At 50.1% G+C, this 17,661-nt stretch overlaps 8 protein-coding genes across 8 annotated transcripts in view; 4 read left to right on the top strand and 4 right to left on the bottom strand.

Annotated features, from left to right (window-relative positions):
- Positions 1–311: 311 nt before the first annotated feature.
- On the top strand, positions 312–1,015 carry MCYG_04780 (uncharacterized protein; the record flags this gene model as incomplete). The annotated part of the gene is made up of 2 exons (XM_002846997.1): positions 312–368; positions 440–1,015. 2 exons carry the CDS (start codon positions 312–314, stop codon positions 1,013–1,015), a joined length of 633 nt encoding a protein of 210 aa, XP_002847043.1.
- A 267-nt stretch (positions 1,016–1,282) lies between these two features.
- Positions 1,283–2,769, top strand: MCYG_04779 (aspartate aminotransferase; the record flags this gene model as incomplete). Its single annotated transcript, XM_002846996.1, has 4 exons — positions 1,283–1,516; positions 1,581–1,712; positions 1,765–2,613; positions 2,671–2,769. The coding sequence occupies 4 exons, from the start codon at positions 1,283–1,285 to the stop codon at positions 2,767–2,769; spliced, it is 1,314 nt and encodes a 437-aa protein (XP_002847042.1).
- A 4,414-nt stretch (positions 2,770–7,183) lies between these two features.
- Positions 7,184–7,747, bottom strand: MCYG_04778 (conserved hypothetical protein; the record flags this gene model as incomplete). The annotated part of the gene is made up of 1 exon (XM_002846995.1): positions 7,184–7,747. The coding sequence occupies one exon, from the start codon at positions 7,745–7,747 to the stop codon at positions 7,184–7,186; it is 564 nt and encodes a 187-aa protein (XP_002847041.1).
- Positions 7,748–8,711: 964 nt separating this feature from the next.
- Positions 8,712–11,506, bottom strand: MCYG_04777 (serine/threonine protein kinase; the record flags this gene model as incomplete). Its single annotated transcript, XM_002846994.1, has 2 exons — positions 8,712–10,769; positions 10,820–11,506. 2 exons carry the CDS (start codon positions 11,504–11,506, stop codon positions 8,712–8,714), a joined length of 2,745 nt encoding a protein of 914 aa, XP_002847040.1.
- Positions 11,507–11,980: 474 nt separating this feature from the next.
- On the bottom strand, positions 11,981–12,790 carry MCYG_04776 (conserved hypothetical protein; the record flags this gene model as incomplete). Its single annotated transcript, XM_002846993.1, has 3 exons — positions 11,981–12,521; positions 12,565–12,647; positions 12,695–12,790. The coding sequence occupies 3 exons, from the start codon at positions 12,788–12,790 to the stop codon at positions 11,981–11,983; spliced, it is 720 nt and encodes a 239-aa protein (XP_002847039.1).
- A 673-nt stretch (positions 12,791–13,463) lies between these two features.
- On the top strand, positions 13,464–14,110 carry MCYG_04775 (lysozyme; the record flags this gene model as incomplete). Its single annotated transcript, XM_002846992.1, has 2 exons — positions 13,464–13,763; positions 13,817–14,110. 2 exons carry the CDS (start codon positions 13,464–13,466, stop codon positions 14,108–14,110), a joined length of 594 nt encoding a protein of 197 aa, XP_002847038.1.
- A 628-nt stretch (positions 14,111–14,738) lies between these two features.
- On the bottom strand, positions 14,739–15,762 carry MCYG_04774 (conserved hypothetical protein; the record flags this gene model as incomplete). Its single annotated transcript, XM_002846991.1, has 3 exons — positions 14,739–14,853; positions 15,199–15,398; positions 15,457–15,762. The coding sequence occupies 3 exons, from the start codon at positions 15,760–15,762 to the stop codon at positions 14,739–14,741; spliced, it is 621 nt and encodes a 206-aa protein (XP_002847037.1).
- Positions 15,763–17,220: 1,458 nt separating this feature from the next.
- Positions 17,221–17,661, top strand: part of MCYG_04773 (RING-7 protein) — a gene marked incomplete at both ends in the record, with an annotated part of 1,770 nt that continues 1,329 nt past the window's right edge. The window contains 2 exons of the mRNA XM_002846990.1: positions 17,221–17,442; positions 17,503–17,620. Coding sequence (XP_002847036.1) covers positions 17,233–17,442; positions 17,503–17,620 — 328 coding nt within the window. The remainder of the gene's footprint in view (positions 17,443–17,502; positions 17,621–17,661) is intronic.

Raw genomic sequence — 17,661 nt, 5'->3', positions numbered from 1 at the left:
ACTGCTCGTCTTTCTCACCCCTGAATTGAGGCTCAGCCCGTCCCGCGGCTAGAGCTTCAAAGGCAGCCTGCCTCCCGACGCCAACGACGAGCTCACCCGAGCTAGAAGACCTACATCGACATAGCCCAGGATGGCGTGCCTGGAGATCCCGGCCTCAAACGGCCGCCAGACGCGACGACCTACTCGAATCGACGCCTGACACTGGGAGACCAAGTACTGGCCGTTCAACTCACTAGCTTCTCCATACCGAACAGCCGTGTTTGGTCCAGGGGCGATGGATTATCATATAACTATGATGGCTACAGCAGTGGATGGCAAAGAGGACTGAGGCGGCCATGCCAGCCATGTTCCAGCTAGCTATTCATATCGTCTCTACATCTACTTCTCCTACTTCATCTTCTTCATCTTTTATATCAACATCCATAACCACGTGACGTAGACAAGCAAAGAAGAGACGAAAAAACGACGACGAAAGCAAGACGACGAAGAAGAAGATGAAACGCCGAACGAGGACGCCATCATCGGCCTCCCGTCCAATCGATCTCGGCCAGGATGGCATGACGACCAACGGTCCCGAGACCTTCGAGAACTTCTCGGCTCTCCAGGGCCAAAACTGGATACGAAACGAACGAACGAACCTATAAGACCGGAAACCCTGCCAGCCCGGACGGATGAGCCAGGGAGAAGCAGATCGGGCAGCAGCCTGTCGCATGGTCAGCGAGGTCTATCGCAGGCCAGTCGCGTCGTCTTGACATTGCCGCAGCCATCGGGCAGACACAGGGCTGTGCAGGGCTTCCTCGTCCTCAGCTGGCCAGTCGAACCCGTCCGAACGAACGAACGGCAGCAAAAGGTCAGCAGAGAAGGCCTAGAAGCAGATGAAACGGAAGAACAGGAACTCGTCAGGATCAGCCATGTTCCTCTTTTTCTTTTCTTTTTCTTCCTCTTCCCCTTGAACGGAGTTGCTGGGGTACTTTCTGCATCCTGGTCGACATGCAAGAGCGGTTACGGGCGCTGAACAAGACACGCGAGAAGGCCTGAGACGATATTTATATCTTCTTCCTCTTCTTCTTCCTCTTCTTCTTCCTCTTCTTCTTCCTCTTCTTCGTCCTCGTTCAATCTATAAAACAGCCTCGGAGTTAAACGGCGGGAAGATCCACCAGAAAGTCTTGCTTCCTCCTCGACTTCGCCTTCTTTCTTTCTTTTTGCCCGTCCAACATTTTTACATCTTGCTTTCTTCTATTTCTACAGCTTCGTCCGCTTCCTCGTCTTCTTCTCCTCCAGAATGGCTCCATCTGCCCTCTCGACGATTGCCCGCGACCGTCTGGACACAGTCTCACGCCACATCATGACGCCCAGCTTCTTCACTCCGTCGGCCGTGCCCAAGGCACCAGAAGATCCTCTCTTTGGTCTTGCGGCCGCCTGCAGAGCAGACACCTCAGACAAGAAGATCGATCTCGGTATCGGTGCCTACAGGGACAGTGATGCGAAGCCATGGGTCCTCCCCGTTGTCAAGAAGGTGAGTTTTCCCTCCCCCTGCATCGTACGATAACGCAGCGGCGAACACATGCTAACGTCCCCAGGCCGACCGCATGCTGCGAGACGATCCCAAGCTTAACCACGAGTACCTCCCTATTGCCGGACTAAAGGACTTTACCACCGCTGCTCAGAAGCTCATCCTCGGCGAGAACTCCCCTGCCATCAGGGAGAACAGAGTGCGTCGTCACATCTGAGACAGAAACAAAACAAAGGCTAACGAAGCAGTAGGTGGTCAGCCTCCAGACGATCTCCGGCACCGGTGCCGTCCATCTCGGTGGCCTGTTCATCTCCAAGTTCTTCCCTTCCTCGCCCAAGCCAACCATCTACCTGTCCGACCCAACATGGCCAAACCACCCCCAGATCTTCAAGACCGTCCACCTCGAGTCGGCCTACTACCCCTACTTCAACCCGGCCAACAAGGGCCTCAACCTTGAGGGCATGCTCAAGGCCATCCGCGCCGCTCCCTCCGGCTCTGTCATCCTCCTTCACCCTTGCGCTCACAACCCTACCGGTGTAGATCCCACCCAGCACCAATGGAAGCAGATCGCCACCGTCATCCGCGAGCGCAACCACTTCCCCTTCTTCGACTGCGCCTACCAGGGCTTCGCCTCCGGTGACCTCACCCGCGACTCCTGGGCCGTTCGCTACTTCGTCTCCGAGGGCTTCGAGATGTGTGTCTCCCAGTCGTTCGCCAAAAACTTTGGTCTCTACGGCGAGCGTGCCGGCGCCTTCCACTTCATCACCGCCCCCGGCCCGAATTCCGCAGAAGCCCTCTCCAACGTCGCCTCCCAGCTAGCCATCCTGCAGCGCTCCGAGATCTCCAACCCGCCCGCCTACGGTGCCCGCCTCGCCTCCCTCGTCCTCAACGATCCCGCCCTCTTCAAGGAGTGGGAGGAGGATCTCCGCACCATGAGCGGCCGTATCGTCGAGATGAGACAGGGCGTCCGAGACCGTCTCGAGGAGAAGGGCACCCCAGGTACCTGGGACCACATCACCAACCAGATCGGCATGTTCAGCTTCACCGGCCTCACCGAGGAGCAGGTCCACATCCTCCGTGAGAAGTGGCACATCTACATGGTAACGTTTATCTACCTTGCCTCTTATTAACCACTCCTGCTAATAATATAATCACAGACCAAGAACGGACGTATCTCCATGGCTGGTCTCAACGTCCACAACATCGACTACTTCGCCGAAGCAGTTGACGCCGTCGTCAGAGAAACCACCAAGTAGACCCCCCATCAACGCTCAATTCCCTACCAGCAGCTCCCCCGCTGGTCGAATGTACAAAACCCAACACTCATAATTTCGGACATAGCTTTATTCCCATTGTATCTTCTATCTTTCATATTTCTCTATTGGCCGGGGGGAATTGGAAAATCAAGAAAAAGAAAACACCACTACTTGCTAGATGGTATGATATACGATCGTCTACTCTTTCTGTACTCTATTCTCAATTCAATTCTATTCTATTTCAAAATTATCACTCTTACACGGTAGTCAGTCGTACCTTTGTCTCAGCACCACCCACGCCCTTCCGGCTAAGCTCTTGCTTACCGTTTCGTATCTTCACACCCAGCTTTAAGGAGTCCTCAGGAGTCTCCTGTTACATGTATGTTTGGTACCTGCAGAGATCCTGTAGTTAACTGAATATCGCATCGCTTGGTTCCTCATCTTTCGCCCATCAACAACCAGGTGTCGATTCCCAGATTCACTCCAACTTTTAGATAATATGGTAGTTGAGCCCAGATTGTATCATTAGACCGTTGTCGATGTTAGTTATAGCAGCCGTAGGTAATAGGCTAGTGGTACAACGGGAGATGACAGATACCAATTGATGAATAGATAGAGTGAATATATCGCCGACTCCGACGTTCCTGTTGCTCTCTTTCTGTTGTTGTTGTTATCCTCCTTCTGGTACTCCCAGATATGCTGTTGCTTGTGCTGCCGCTGCCTGATCAACTTTAGTACTCAGTCACTCCGACAATCACTTGATAAGGCGTTCATTCTCTGTAGTCACAATAGGTTCAAAGTAGCTCTTGCTGCGGCCACTCCAGGCTGACTCTATCTTCCTCTCCATGGAGTTTCAATCTTGCATTCACTGCCATTTCGCTTGTAGATGGCGGTAGCCTGTATTGATCATATGTTGAGTCATCTCATAGACTTGCCTTCGAAGCCGATGGTAGCTAGCTTTGGGCTGGATTGAATCGATATACAGACACCCCCCAAAGGTAGACGAAGAGTCACTGAGAGGCCGACGGTACCGTAGGTAGCTCCCGGTTTTCTTCTCTTAAGAAACCTTCATCGCTATCGTTCACAGTGCTGGAGCAATTTAGCCCAAGGCCAGAGAGCCCTATAGCTCTGGAGGAACAACTGGCCGGTCTAGTTTTCTTTGTTGGTTGCGTCTAGTATCAAACCACTGCACCGCTGTCAAAGTCTCGTATTCAAAGCTGCCAGCTTTGAACGGTAATAGCTTATATAGAATCACGGTCACAGTCAGAAGGTATAATAAATTGTTAATACTTCGGCATCAAACAGAGATAGCTGAAGATAACCGAATAATGGGAGTCAAGTTCAACCTCAACTCCATAATGTGTAAACCGAAGGTTTTGGTTATCCAAATTGGTCCATAACTGGGCAGGTGAAGATGCTGTATGCTAATCCTACGTTTTGAGCGGGAAGAGACACCAATACGTACGGGGCGCCGTCACACAACGATGATGATCACGAGTACGCCCACACCACAAGGCACACAGTACTCACTGACATCTCTCATGAATGGGAGGCAACGCTCGCAGGGCATCTGGCTGGAATATCACGAATGCGCGCCAAGTATGCAGAAGCGTTGCAAACACACAACGATCAGAGTTAACATTGCAAACAGAACTTGGGATGCTGGCTGCAGATGATGTGAACATAAGTCCGAATGGCATAAGTCCAAGGAAGAGTCCAGGGTAGTGCATTCCAAGTGGCATCCTGCTGGAGAACGTCTTTTCTCACCGATTTGTGTGTAGAGTCGTGGATTGTTCATCTCCACAAAGGCATGTTCGTTTCGTTTTCGTCTAGTGGATGCTTCAGAGTATGCTTGTTCAAGGCCATCAACGAACAAGTCAATGTTATAATCACGGCCTAGGTATAGTTTTTTGCTGGCACGGTCATCAATGGGCTCAATATTGAAGGTGGCATTGTTCAGCGTCAGAAAGTGCCAGTGTTCTGCTATATATCGACATTTTGCTCTCTCGTTGAGGTTCGAATAGTATCATGCCATACTTTCCGAATGCAGAATGCGAACAGGAAATTGGAGTCTCATTCTCCTCAGATTTCAATGAGATAGATGATTCTCCACCTATATCATCAAAATTACTTACCAAATAGCGGGAGCAATGTTCTGCATGCTGGCAGGCACGGGGCGCCAGGAGGTATGGCTTATATAGGCTGTTTTTCAGCCGGCATGGTTGGGGGGGTATCAGTAGCTACAACTGAGGGGGTCTTGATCATCCGTTCTTGAGCTAGGAGTAGTCCTCCAGCGTATCCAGAAGCGTCAGAGTACAACATTGCTTATCACTGAATGTAGGGGCGTTGCGGCATTGGGTATACTTTGGAAGGTTCCTGGCAGCTTTGAGGTCCTCCACCTCTATAACCTTCGATTAAATAGTAATTCACCTAATAATGGCAAAAGGTGGTGGTCGAGGGCAGGCCCTGTGGCTATATTTCGGTTCGCTGCTAGGATAAGAGATGGATATGACTCCCTTGTCTTAGGCAGTTAAAATCTAGTAACTTCCCCTTATTGGTAGGAGGTTCGGCGTCGCCTAACAAAGAATCGTGGGTATACAATGTATATTCGTTGATATATACGAGCTCCGAGTCCGGGGCTGGAATAGGCCCTGTCGTAATGCACATAAGTCTCTCCATAGTAGAGAATGACTTCTCTTAAACATCCCCGTTTGAATTATGGAGCCACCACGAGACATCACTAGGAGACATCATGCGCGACTTTCGCTCTTAACTCCAAAAAAGCTTCTTCGAGGGCAGTAACTTGACTTTTCATGCCTAGCTGTATAAGCAATATTCCAAGTTTCTGCAGTGGCCAGCAGATCCCTCCGTATTCAACTTGCCGCCAACCCATGGGCTAGAGAGGCATTTTTTGTCATATCACAGCGCATGATTCCTATAGTAGGCAGATGAAAAGCACCAGCTTACACACAGGCAGTCTGATCATAGGCGGCATAGAGCTTCCATCAAGCATACAAGTATGTAAAGGGTGCAGTAAGTCGCGATAGCATATTTCATCACTGTGTATGATCTTTTGGTCGAATGGTATATGCGGTACCGTCTCGCCCATATACATATTCTTCCTTCAATGCAATGGCTATATGTCGCTATTCCGATACTGTGATGGAATGACCTATGCATTTCTGTTATAGTAGTTGTCATTGGTAGAACAACAGTGGTAACCGTTGAGATGGTGCTCCATTATATGCCCTGCTAATGAATCGACGAATTGTACCGTCACGAAGGCTATTTGTAAACCCAAAGTGCTAGAAATCTTTGGCTTCTGCCTCAAGGAGAGATATGCCGCAAAGCGTTGACTGGAGAAATTTGATGAATGGTCGCACCAAGGCTAGATATAACCGCATGTAAACATGATCAGGGCATATTCGGAGCATTAACGGAGTCCAGCTACGCTAGCGGTTTTGTTATATTGAAATAAGTATCAAATTTCCATCACGCACGAAGGTTGCCCATGGTGTAAGTATTAATACCGCCTAATTGCGCTCCAGTTGGGCATCCCTATCGGCATAGTAGGCTAGGCAAATAATAAAGTCGTCCGCAAGGGCACGGTAGCCAGCCACCAAACGTTGCTGACTGCGGATATGTTTCTGGCCTTTGTCGATACCGGTCAACAAGTATTATGGCCACATCGGTGTAGTAGCATGTATGGCAGGCCTAGACGAGAGTATGTCTTCGTATCCCTTGTTGGTAGCGGTCTACATAGTTGATAGATGATGTAAGAACCACAATATAGGTATCAAAGCACAAAAGGTAGAGGCTGCAAGCTTCTGGCACTGCTGAGTATGAAGTAGAAAAGGAAGAAGAAAAGAACTGGAGAAGCTGGGGATCTGGCTGGTTTAAATAACCGGCTTGGTGGCGACCAAAGGGGATGTTCATCAAATTCCAGAGACATTCACTGATTGATATCACTGACATATCAAAGTAATAGTGACAAGGGCAAGGTGTTTGGCGCCGAAACATTCACTGGTTCCTAGGAGGAGGGTATCTGCAGAAGAAGCTGTTTAAATATCAAGGAGCTGGCCAAGTTTCATACTAAGAAAGGGTCCTTTAATATTGATGATATTAATTATAATCAAAAATGTTTTGAGTTCGTGGTTTATCACCTATACTCCAATACTAAGGATCAGTTAATTACCAAAAGGAACCAAGGAACCAAAGTGACAATCGTTATGGGTTAGTGACATTGTTAGTTCATTAAAGCTTCTGCTTAGACCGAAATATCAATTTCACGTATCCTCCAAAGAAAATTCATTCCAACGTAGATATCAAACTCCCAAGTGACAACTTAGTGGTATCTCCCTATCGACGTAATCCGTAACCTGTCCTGTCACTCATAGTAGTAGCCCCGTCACTCTCATAGATACTTACTCGAAACCACGATCTTAGTATCCAGCGAGGTTGCGCCAGCCACCAACGCCTTCGCTTCCTCCTCTACCATGCCAACCTTCACCCAACAAGGTTCCAGATCAATAAACCCGCCGTCCGCCAAGGCATACACAGCAGCCATCACCCATGCCCGACATGAAAATTTCTCTGATTCCCGTAGATTCGCAGAGCGAACACACTCGTCTATGGCCGCCATCCACTCGGGGTTGATGTCAGGTAGCTCGCCTACCTTGAGAGCCACCAGCATATCGCGTGACGTAGCAACATCTTCAGCTTGTGTGGTATACTGCCATTCAGATTCGTCGTTGGGTCGGAACTGATGCAGTCGCGTGCCGGTGGTGGTTGAGTTGGCGACTAGCAAGGCCCAGTGGTAGTTCTCGTGCTGGCCGATTTCGCTGAGAGTCAGGTAGAGTCCATTAGGAGAGAGGCGGATGCCATCGTCCGAGAGATTTGAAGTAGAGGAGCTGGGAGTGTCGATTTCTGGAGTTGTAGATGAGCTTGTAGATGTGGATTTGTAGGTGGGCTCCGGCATGGTTGATCTTTGTCTAGGCCTTGTTGGCGCTATGTATGTATATATAGGGGGGGGGGGGGTATTTGGCTCCGCGCGGCCCTAGGAACAGATGATGACAACTTCTACCGACCAAGCGATTCCCGCCACGGTCAGTGATGGCCAGTAGAGAGGAATATCGACATTATCAACGGCGAGACATCGTGAAAAAAGGTTGAGATGGAAAGTTGAAGTTGAACTTTCGCTTCATTTTATGGTTTTTCTTTTTATTTTGCGGGCGGCAAAGATGGGGTATGGCACGTGATGTGTTTGTTCTGTTTGCACCGCCTTTGCTGCTTACCAATAAACTTTCAGCGGGTTATTAATCTCCGTTTGTGATTAATAAGCAGTAAGTATATTAGTCAGTAATTACTCATTCGGAAGGGTAATAATATTTAACCGGAAGCTAATTATTAAGCAACAAACATAGTGCAAACACTGCAAATAGGATATTATCTGTAGCCTTCTTAATTTCCAGGAGAAACAACTTAATTTTGAAAGACAAGAAGGGATGTGGAGAAGCAAAGTAAAAGAGAACGACGGTGAGGAAGAAGATGGCAAAGATCAGATTCATGAGTCTCGTGTAGTAATATGTGTACAGGATGGTAAATAGCAGGTAACCAAACGTATCCCGAGAGGAGAATTGCAAAGAGTTAGACGAAGGAATGAATATGGTCCAGCCAAAACAGGTCCTAAGCATGTTTAGCAGAAAGAATGAAAGGAGTGATGGCCCGACCTAAGGATGGGCTTTCTGTTGCCAAAAGGAAAGGAGTCTATGAGGTGAAATTAATCAAGAAAAAGAAGAGAGAACGACAATTTGGTAGAAGGAGAGAAATGCTTTTTTGTCCACGTAAACCAAGCCACACAATTTAGTAAAAAAGAAGACCATAACTACCGTACCGCGCCGTGTTAACCGTCATTTCAAGAAAAATTCAATTGATGAGGCGATTTATACGCGCGGGGGTCCCTGGCCTTGACCTGGTGTCTGGCCCCTGGCTATGATGGTCGCTGGGTGGACATTGCCCTGTGCCTGGTTGGAAGAGCCAGGCTGTTGACTGTATCCTTGATCGTGGGGGCTGGTGGTCCTGAAGGGGTTGTTAGAGTACTCGTAGTCGTACTCTTGATATTCTGCTACAGGCGTGTTGGAAGATACAGCTGTACGGCTACTGTGACTGTCCATGTTTGGCGAAAGGTTGGGGTTCTGGCTCATGCGTCTATGGCCGGTTGAGGGACCACGGATGAGATGCTCGTTTGTTATTGTTGCTGACGAAGGGGTACTTTCCATTGGCGGTCGGGAGTTGAGGGCACTGGCGAATGCTGCTTCCGGGTTCATATTTGGCGAGTGGATGCCAGTGTTGTTGCTGGCTGATGAACCGCGGTATGTTAGACCTGAAGCAGAGGCTGCTGCCGCGGCGGCAGGGCCAGCGCCAGGATGGGGGGATAACGGTGCGGGATCAGCGGAGAGAGCTTCGTCCATCTGGTCGGTTGGAATCATGCGTTTAGCTTCCTTTTTAGCTGCGAATTCATCTTTGCTGTGTTGGGCTTGTTCGTGAGAGATGGAGACCGAGTAAGATGGCTTAGAGATGTCGCCGAGAGCTGCATCTCCGCCTCCTGGACCGTAGATCGGGATCTTCTTGACAGCTAGGACTAGTGCACAGAGGAACTTGGACCGTCTGGTGGCTCGTACGACTTCGTTGTGCCAGTTAGACTTGTGTCGAATTTCGACTTTGAGTTCAAGTTTGTTCATCTCTCCTAGCCCGGAGACTTCGACGTCGACGTCTGGACCAAAGTCGCGAGAGTTGTCCTTGGCACGAACGAAAGTCTGCATCTCACGTTTAAGAAGCTGGATGTCACCGAACGAAGTACCAAAGTCGCATGTCAGAGTAAGCTGTTCGCGCATGGCCGAGGAGCGAGTGACGTTTTCGATCCATTGAGTGTTGAGCACAATGTTGGGCACCTGGATGGTCTTGTGGTTCCGGATGTCCCTGAAGATGGTGAAGAGGAGGGAGATGTGTTCGACCATAAGCTCGTTATCGTTGATGTGCACGCGGTCACCGACGTCGTAGGGGTGCTTGACGAAGAGGAAGATGCAGGAACCAAGGACTTCCTGGGCGGTAGTAGCGAAGACGAAGGACATGGATAGCAGTGCAGTAGCTCCAGCGGCAAGAGTAGTGCCGAATCCCTTGTTGAGGAAAGCAACGAAGACCAAAACGACGAGGATGAAGACGACGGCCAGGAGGAGGTTGTCTAGGACGTTGATGGCCTGGTCGACATCATGCATGGACTTGCTCATGGACTGTCTCTGCTTGCCGAACTCGGTGACGGTGAGAATCATCTCGTCCAGACTGATGTCTCCGTTATCGTCTCTGTCCAGGGCAGCCATGCACTCTTCTGCTTCACCGCGGTGGTCTGGTCCAAAGACATCGTACAAGTCGTCAAGATACAATGCATCTCGGCCTTGGAGAACAAACGACATCCAGAGACGACGGGCCAGGGCTTCTGATGACTTACGCTTCTCCAGTGCCAGAATGACGATGGAATGGGTCGAGGTCGAGTTGAAGACCTGCTTTCCGGTGATCTCATGGGCGACGTGGCCAAACGCGGCGGTGATCTTGTCTCCTACTCGACCAACGTTCTGACCAACATTCTGGATAAGACGCATGGGGGAGGCCGAGCCAGAGCGTCCGTGTCCCTTCTTCTTGCCGGTTATGCCCATGATGGAGTCGTTGATAATGTAGTCTTCCATCTCGAACTCCTTGCAGTACTCAGGGAACATCTTGCGGGAGGCGGCGTAGAGCATACCGATGAGGTGGACGTTCCGTTTGGACTCTCTGATCTTAGTATCGAACTGCTTGCGGTGGTAGGAGATTGATATCAGCTGGACGAGGACCTTTTCAGCGGCCAGGATAAGAGACGAGACGAAGCATGCAAAGAGCAGGTTGTTGACTACGGTCTGCCATGGCTTGATACTGGGTTCCTTGATGTTATCCGGGTTCCTTGTCATCACCTATATAGTATTAATATCGTATTCTTCCAGTATCAAATTGCTAGACTCACCGGTATAAAAGTAGCGAGGGAGGTGATGGCCCATCCGACGAGGGAAAGCGGAATCTCCAACGCCCTGAGGATGAGAGCGTACTTCCTCGTCCCTGAGCTGACGATGCCAAAGAGGAACTGAAAGACGAAGAGGATATAGTGAGCAACTGCCTTGGACACCCACAAGCTCAGCCAGACGATCTCAACCCAGGCAAAGAACCAGACGATGCGGACACCACCAATGCTGGCGGAGGGTGCAGCCAACGCCCCGACGATAATGGGCACAGCAAACAGCAATGCCACAGGCAGGACGTAGATGAAGTACCGCGTAACGACAGAGAAATTGAGGATCTTGTTGTAGAAACGGCCCATACGAGTCACCGTCCCGTCTTCGTCTGAGCTGCCCGTCCTGTCTCCATGATGCCCATGAGCTCGACGACGGCCACCGATTGACCGTTCTCCTTCTCCTCCACCACCACCACCTCCTCCTCCTCCTCCGTCTGCGCCGTCATGGTCTTTTTCAAAGTAGTGTTCGCCGTCCTCAGGCCTGCGGGCACCGGTCTGGGACACGCTAGGCACGGCCGTGAGAGGAATGTCAATGGTGGCGTCGTTTGGCATGCCCTTGGAGTTCTTCGAGTCTGAAGAGTCTGGTATGATGGTGAATCTGTCGTGGGAGAATCGTTTACCGATGCCAGGACGGCCGGACATTTGACAGATATACAACGATTGACAAGTAAAACGAGAGGAAGAAGAAATATATCTATGGAGTGATATCTCTATCTATAGAATGATCAAGCCGCAGGGGTGTATAAATGATGAAACGAGTGAAAGGGGGCAGATCCTGGTGGAAATGAACGTGGGAAACGAGACAAGGAATCAAGCAGGTAAAGACTGATCAGCAAAACTAGGAAGGGTTAAAAGACGAAGATGAAGATGAGAAGAAGAGAAAAAGTCGCAGAAGAAAAGACGGCTGAGGCGAGCAAGCAGACGGCGTTTCATCTCCACCCAGCAATCTCCACCGCTTGAGCGTTACGTATTCTTGCATCCGGATTCACATTAAATACGGGCCTGATATTGGCTGATAACTGGTGGATTGGCTGATAGCTGACTGGTCGAGACCGGCTGTACTCCATCGACGACTGGCTGACTAGGCTGGCTGCAGGTGCTATAACGTCCTCGTTATTACTCTGGGGCGATGGCCAACCTGTCAGTGACATCCCACAGCTTGGACTGGCCGATGAAGTGGTTCTTGATGAGCCAGATATAGAACTCCAGACAGCCCCCGACAGTCTTGAGCGTAGCCACCAGGGCGTCGACGCTGTCAAACAGCTCCAGTAGACCGACGGTGCCTACGATAACCACCCAGTCCGTTGGCGGGAGAAGACAGACTCCGCCCTTGATGTAGCAGTCCGGATGAGTAGCAAAGGCGAACTCCCTGATGGCAGGGCAGGTCGTTTGTTCCTGGCCCGTCCCGAAGGGAACCAGCTTCTGCTGCAGGCACAGCATCGTCTCGGTGACCCATGCTTGACCCTTCTCCGACAGATCGTGGCTTGCTTCTGAGAACTTGTTGCAGTAGTGGTCTCCGTACGCGAGGGCGTAGCCGTCTGGCCCACACGGCACCTTCGCTTCCAGACAGTTCTCGTAGAAGCTGCAGGTGTCCTTTGCGGGAGAAGCGCACTCGTCGTTGCGTTTGGCTGGCGTGATGTGGGTGACGCAGCAGCGGCTGGTAAAGGGGCATGTAATGTCCCTATCCATATGTCAGTTACCCGTTCAATATTATATATATGATGTTTTCTGACCAGTCTGAGTATCCGTTGCATTGATCGGATGTCTGGCATTTACCAAATCCCTATTGACGTGTTAGCCGTTGAAATACTTGATACTTTGAAGTCTCACCCGAGGAGTCTGGCAGAAGGCACCCTCTTGTGGAAGAGACGCGGCCGAAACAGCTATCAGGCCAAAGGCAAGCTGAGCAAGAAGAGAGAACCGCATGATTGTTACTATAAGACTGATATTGATGTTTGAATACCTGATACCCCTACCAATACTGTCTACATCTTTCAATATATATCCAAATAGATCTATGGCATACGTACTTCTATACGAACCAGAGTGCTATTATGGCAAATATCTGAGGTTCACGCCCTTCTTTCTCATCGTATACACAGAAACGAAAGCAAGAATGATACCGTGAGAGTCTGTATTTTGGATCTTCGTGCTCGAATAAGGTACAGGGCGCGGGTGAGCTACGGGCCGTCGAAGAGGATGTAACGGCACTGGCCCGGAGTAGTGCAACCTTATAGACGATGTAATAAGCATGTCAAGTGATGGTTCGCCAGACATAATAAGATATAATTAGTTCAGGGGCAGCCGGAAAGCCGCCTGGGTCTATCCTCAAACACAGCCATGTCCATGTTGTCGATGGTACTCCGGGCAGCTCTCAGCCCTATCACGGCTTATTACATGAAAGATTCAAGATCTTGTCTGGCTTCTGCTACTCTGTGTCGGCTGCTTGCTGACGGTCTTGGGATTCTTTGTATGTAGATGTTGAAGGGATGTAGACATATAAAGAGAGTACTATCGGCTTCAGATGTATTCCCAAGTACCAACTAGAAGCCTATAGCCATACAGCCCAAGTATCAACCGAAGCCCAGCCCTTCTCATCATGCATTCCACCGCAGTAGTCATTGCCCTTTCTCTCCTCTCCATCCCTGCGCTGGCCCAGCCTGCAGAAGTCTTCAACAAAGTCGCAAAGCGTGACTGTATCGGCCCCGACGTCAATGATGAAACCATCGCTCTCATCAAGCACTTCGAAGGTTTCGTGCCTCGTCCCGCTCCAGACCCCATCGGCCTGCCCACAGTCGGATATGGCCATCTCTGCCGTACCAAGGGGTGCGGCGAAGTCCCGTTCCCTTTCCCCTTGACTGAAGAGTCCGCCACTGAACTGCTCCACCAGGACGTGAAGGTATGCATATCGCTATTAACAGACCTTTAAAACGCATGCTCATTTCCTTATAGAGTCCACAGCAGTCCATCACGCTCTCGACTGCAGACAGCGTGGTACTCAACGCAAACCAGTACGGTGCTCTGGTCTCATGGGCCTTTAACGTCGGTGGAGGCGCAGCGAAGAAGTCTTCTCTCATCAAGAGACTTAACCAGGGACAAGACGTCGATACTGTGATTAGAGAGGAGTTGCCGCTGTGGAACAAGGCGGGTGGTCACGTCCTGCCTGGACTGGTCCGCCGTCGTAAGGCTGAGGTTGAGCTGGCCATGGAGCATACGGACGACGGAGCCCTGCCTGTCGACTGCTAAATATGGTCTCATCCAGTGGAGTTTCTTTGACTCTCATTTTCTTCAAGGTACTTGCGGATATAGGTGGAGGACCATGGATATGCAAGATAGATATATCTCGTGTAAAATATTCATAGCATATATCTTCGTATGGCCATGCCTGAATGTTTCTCAGTATGCTCTCTGTACAGTGACTTTTCTAGCAGAGTATCGCGTACTATGTAACCAGGACCACTTCAAGACCAGAACAACAACCTGTCAAGTCATCGCCACCATCCACAGTCGGCCACTCCGTCAAACTGGTTGTTATTATAGCCAGGGTCTCTTCTTATAACTTGCTTGTTCTTGTAGAAATTTCTTGTCGTTTGAAGATGTTGAAGACGGGAGCTTCCGGCCAATCAGCGTGAAGATTCGCCAGATGAAACCATGACTAAGCAGGCACATCCAACTTTTAAGAAGATGAGATGAAAAGCAGATGAAAAGAAGACAAAGTGAAGAGATGATGGTTTCTTTTTCTTGCTTGAGCATCGAATTTAATTTAAGTTGATTGACGGGGGTAGGATTATACAGATACAAAAGCAAAATCAACGAGACAGGTCCAATATCAGATATACAGAAGACGGCAGAGACAGGGGAAAGATCAACAGGTCTACTCAAAGCGAATAACATATGGACAAGGCCTCTCGCCGAACCTAGAGATGCTGTTCTCCTGGACCTTGTTGATCTTGTCGTTGGGGGCATTCCACATGCGGTCACCCGAGTCCCTGTGAAGATGTTAGCATTGACTGAAGCTATAAAAGGGACAAGGAGACGCAAAGCATACATCATCAATCCAACATGGTGAATAGTGTCTGGTTTCCCGCAGTCACATCTTCCGCCAAAGAAAACGGCGTCTCCTGGCTGGCGTTCGGCGTAGGGATGTTTCCTACATATCAGACACGGTCAATATGGGATGAACGAGAGCTATAAGCTGTGAAGGACCATACTTGTAGCGCAACTTTGACTCCGAGGCACAGTACATGACTCGAGTCACTCGCAGACCTTCCTTGAACAGGTCTCGTCCGGTAACCTGGCAGACAGCCCAGGAAACCAAGCCAGAGCAATCATACCCAATCTCGCCAAAGTCCCATGGAGGCATGTCGCCAGTTGGACCGTCACAGCTGCCTCCTCCCCATGCATAAGGCACGCCTGCGGCAGTCATGGCCTTCTCGAGGATTTTCTGTCCAACGCTGCCATCGCCTGGAGGATCGTTGTCGTCTCCCCCCTTGATGCAGCACTGGATGTCGTCGCTGCCAGGGCATGGCCAGTCCTGTGAACCGTTAGAGTTAAATGTTTTATAGGAAAGAAAAAAAGAGATGGTTACACACAGGTCCAGAACCCTTGTCGAAATGCCCGCCTGGACAGCCGTTGTTCGAGACGCTGCGGCAGAAGCCTGAGCCAGCCCCGGTAGAGCACTGGTGTTCCACGCAGCATTGGACGTCGTTGGGATCGTTTGGGCAAAGGGCTTGCGGGTAAGAGATACCCTTGCAGTTACCAGTCGTCTGGCACGATCCTTCACCCTCGGGGGCGTTGCATTTGGATCCAATGGCTCGCTCGAACAGTGCTGCATCTGCCGGAGTGGCACTGACAGCGCTGACGAGCACGCTCATAACAATGGCAGAAAGGAACTTCATCGTGAAATATCAAGCTACTTGTCTATGGTAAGTATAGAAATTGTTGAATAGGTGAGTTTATAGACCTTGGAAGAAGGAGAGGCATTAAATATAGATGCAGTCAGTTCCACTAAAAGGGCACGAAAGGCGCATCGTGTCTCAGCCGCCTAGAGACTGAGTGGCGGCCCGTATTCACGGGACTGATCAACACTGGTCCATAAGGACTTCGGCGATGCTACTGTACGACCTTTTGCTGGAATTCGATCAAGGGCGTACTCTGGGTACGAGAAGATGATAACCCAAGCTTGGTTACGCTTTTGAGTATAAGCTTACCCTAGACGCGGGCCTGGTACGAGGCTTCACAGTGTTGTGGTTAAGATGTTGTGGCTTGTCTAGATATCAACCTGATATCAACGTTCACTCTGGACAAGACCACAACTGGATGATTGCTGGACCGGCGTGCACATACACAACGAGAGGGCGTCTCTCCAACCCTTCGATAGACCTACAGGCTTCATCCTGGGGTATAAAGATGGCATCGATGCACGTCAACTGGCTCTATCATCAACTCAACATCAAAGACAAGATCAACAACTAAGGCCAACAAACACACCTCAATCAACCAATTGGTCCATCCAACATCTCAAAATGAAGCTCACCAACATCACCGCTATCCTCATCGGCATGATCGCTGCCACCGAAGCCACCCGCCTGCAACTGTGCAAGAAAGTAGGCAAGAAGGACTGCGTACCTGCTGACTTTCCCTGGCTCGTCTGCACCAACCTCCGATCTGGCGGTAAGAATATCATACATCCATAGTTTAATGCTGCAACATCTACTGACTGATAACGCAGATGGCCGCCCATTTGTCTCTGGCTGGTCTGAAGGCGGCTCCTGCGAGATCTTCAGCGAGTCTGACTGCAAGGGAATCGGCAACAGTGTCGACGGAGATGGATGGATACGTTTCCCCTTCCCTGTCAAGTCTGTTCGCTGCTAGAGACTGTTTTGATGCTTTCAGGGGTTGATATGCTGTCTCCTTTTATATTGTATCTCACCGAAGTCACTCGTTATCTGCTGAATCGTTAATCCTGCTCTACCTGCTATCTACATCTTATCCTCCATACTTCCTCTAGTAGACATCTTTATACATCTTATCCTCAGCCACGATGACGTGCAGGCGATCAGCAACTAGCGAGAGAATACGAGGCGAAGAGAAAAACAGGCGATGAAGAAGACAGTTAGAATAGCCGGTCGCCCGTCTCAGTATCGATGTATCTTCTGTATAACTACTGTATAACTGTCTACATATGATGTACCTGTCGATGTACATGTCGAATGGATGAGCATCAAGCGGGTTTCATCTTTTCTTCCCCGGACTCCGTCGTCGATCGTCCCATCTTTTCTTCTTCCTCAACTTTTTTTCCCTCTGCCACCAACTTTTCTTCTTCTTCCTCCTCCTCCTCCTCTGGAACGTATCTTCATGTCCTCATCATGGCCTCCCTCTGGCGGCTTCTTGCCCTCGGGCTCAGCCTAGGACTCGCCGCTGCTCAGTCTATCAAGCCTATCGACTCTCGTGGCTCCCTGCAGGTCGGAAGCCCGCTGTACTCGCTCAACCTCAGCCCTGAGCCACTGCCGGGCAGAAAAGACCTGCATCTCTTCCCGTCTACACCTGATCTCTACGTCTTGGACCAGTCTATAAAGGTGTGTCTTGTACCGCCGTTGTGCTGTTGTGCTGTTATTATGATGACGTGGTGCTAACAGATGTTTTTTCAGGAACTTCACATATCAGGACGGCTGGTGACCGTGAGCCCTCGCAACGCCAACAAGCTCAAGGCAGGCGACATTGCATATCTCTCATGCGATCCAGACGATTACCCGGGTAATATAGACCCGAACGACACGCTGGGCATCGTGCTGGCC

The sequence above is a fragment of the Microsporum canis genome, genomic scaffold (genome assembly GCF_000151145.1).
Source record: "Microsporum canis CBS 113480 supercont1.4 genomic scaffold, whole genome shotgun sequence".
NCBI classification, from domain to species: Eukaryota; Fungi; Ascomycota; class Eurotiomycetes; order Onygenales; family Arthrodermataceae; genus Microsporum; species Microsporum canis.
This window is presented reverse-complemented; position numbering and strand designations above follow the sequence as displayed.